The sequence below is a fragment of the Hyaena hyaena genome, unplaced genomic scaffold (genome assembly GCF_003009895.1).
Source record: "Hyaena hyaena isolate Hyena2069 unplaced genomic scaffold, ASM300989v1 scaffold_368, whole genome shotgun sequence".
Classification (NCBI taxonomy): Eukaryota; Metazoa; Chordata; class Mammalia; order Carnivora; family Hyaenidae; genus Hyaena; species Hyaena hyaena.
The window spans coordinates 1,291,768-1,293,623 of record NW_024080989.1 but is presented as its reverse complement, the minus strand read 5'-3'; the positions used below and the strand labels follow the sequence as shown (position 1 = coordinate 1,293,623).

General features: G+C 48.4%; 1 protein-coding gene across 1 annotated transcript in view; it reads right to left on the bottom strand.

The window, feature by feature from the left end:
- Positions 1-1,856, bottom strand: part of USP18 (ubiquitin specific peptidase 18) — a 63,608-nt gene that overhangs the window by 44,157 nt on the left and 17,595 nt on the right. The window contains exon 2 of the mRNA XM_039250016.1: positions 567-764. Coding sequence (XP_039105947.1) covers positions 567-764 — 198 coding nt within the window. The remainder of the gene's footprint in view (positions 1-566; positions 765-1,856) is intronic.

Sequence of the window (1,856 nt, the reverse complement as noted above, 5' to 3'; positions counted from 1 at the left end):
AAGGGATACAGAAATGCTGATGCCTAGGAGCACATGTACCCCAATGTTCATAGCAGCATTCTCAACAATAGCCAAAACATGGAAAGAGCCTAAGTGTCCATCAATGGACGAATGGATCAAGAAGCTGTGGTTTATCTATATGATGGAATACTACATGGCAATGAGAAAGAATGAAATCTGGCCATGAGTAGCAACATGGATGGACCTTGAGGGTGTTATGCTTAGCGAAATAAGTCAGGCAGAGAAGGACAAACATCACATGTTTGTACGTATAGGAGGATTAGGAGGAACTTAACGGAGGACCATGGGGTAGAAGAAGGGGGGAAATGGTGGGGGAAAGGGAGAGAGGCAAACCATGAGAGACTCTTGAATGCTGAGAAACAAACTGAAGACTGATGGATGTGGGGGGGAGGGGGGAGATGGGCATGGAGGAGGGCACTTGTGGGGATGAGCACTGGGTGTTATATGGAAACCAATTTGACAATAAACTATTTGTAAAATTTTAAAAAAATAAATATTAAGAAAAAAAAAAAGACGCAGGGTCTGCTGCTGGGAAACAGAAAAACCTCCGCTCGGGGCATAGAAGGACGGTGCATGCCAAATCCCCGCGCGTGAAATCATCCCGGAGCAGCTGTGCTTGAGCCAACTCAACCCGGAGCGGCTACGGGCTCCCCAGCACCGCTCCTTTGTTCCTTTGTATTCCCAGCGTGGCTGGATTCCTGGAGGAGCCGTGCGCGGACCTCCGCGCTCCGAGCTGGTTGGAACTTTAGAGGGAAGGCGAAGGGCTTAAAACTGGAAGATTTGCCGAGTTCATGTTTCGGTTGACGAGACACAGAGGGACCTGATCTCCCTCTCTTCAGTGGGCCAGATGCGCCCTGCAGGCAAGCCCCTGCCCAGGCTCACCAACCCGACCTGGAGAAATGGGAGCAGCGGCTTCTGGCTCCACCAAGGCTCCAGGGCTAGGCAAGATGCTTGGAATTGCCCTGAGGTGATTGCCTGCCAGCTTCTGGTGGCCGTGGTTTCAGTCAGGCGCCGGACTGCACTTGGAAACTAGCTGGCCTGGGTTAAAGAGTGCGACCCACCCGGTATGGGAGTTTACACACCCAAAAAAGCGAGTTGCAGTCCTTGGTTCAAGAAGGGACTGGTGCACCGCCACTCTCCTCCCCATAACCGCTAAGGCAGAACTCCCGCCTGATGCACTGGATCACACCACGCCCATCCCTGCTAGAATGCAGCACTCCTCTTTTTTTTTTTTTTTACCCTTTTTCCCCGGAACACTGACCCGATTAACTTTGGTCACGGGCTTGCTTAAATAGTCACAACGAGTCCATTCTGTAGATGTAAATTCTACACCTACCGACATTTTCATCTCTTTCTCTCAGGAGTAATTAGACTATATAGTTTCTCTGGATAATACCAGCATCCTTCTCTCACCTGTCCAACCATATTCCACCCCTTAGCTCTTTGAAAAAAGCTTCTTATCCCTCCTGCCTGTTCATTCTATTTCCAATTTTGCCTCATCCCCGCCCTGTCATCTCTCTCTTTCTCTATGCTCTGCAACCAGCACTGCATACACACGGCTATTTAACGGTAGCTGGGAAATCCGGTTATATGCTTTAAACCGTTCTTTGTCCATCGGTTTTCTTCTTCCTTTCTTTTCTTTTCTTCTTTTTGACTCCTTTATGTATTTTTTACTCTCTATTATTCGCTCTCCCTCCTCGGTCTTTTCTCTTAACTTTTTTGTTTTCCCTCTTGGTTTGCATGTTAGTTGAATTTGTCTGTGTGTTTGTGTGCTCCTGCTCCCTGTGTGTTTGTCTGTTTTCTTCTCCAGGGCTACCTCAAGAAACAAGCCAGAG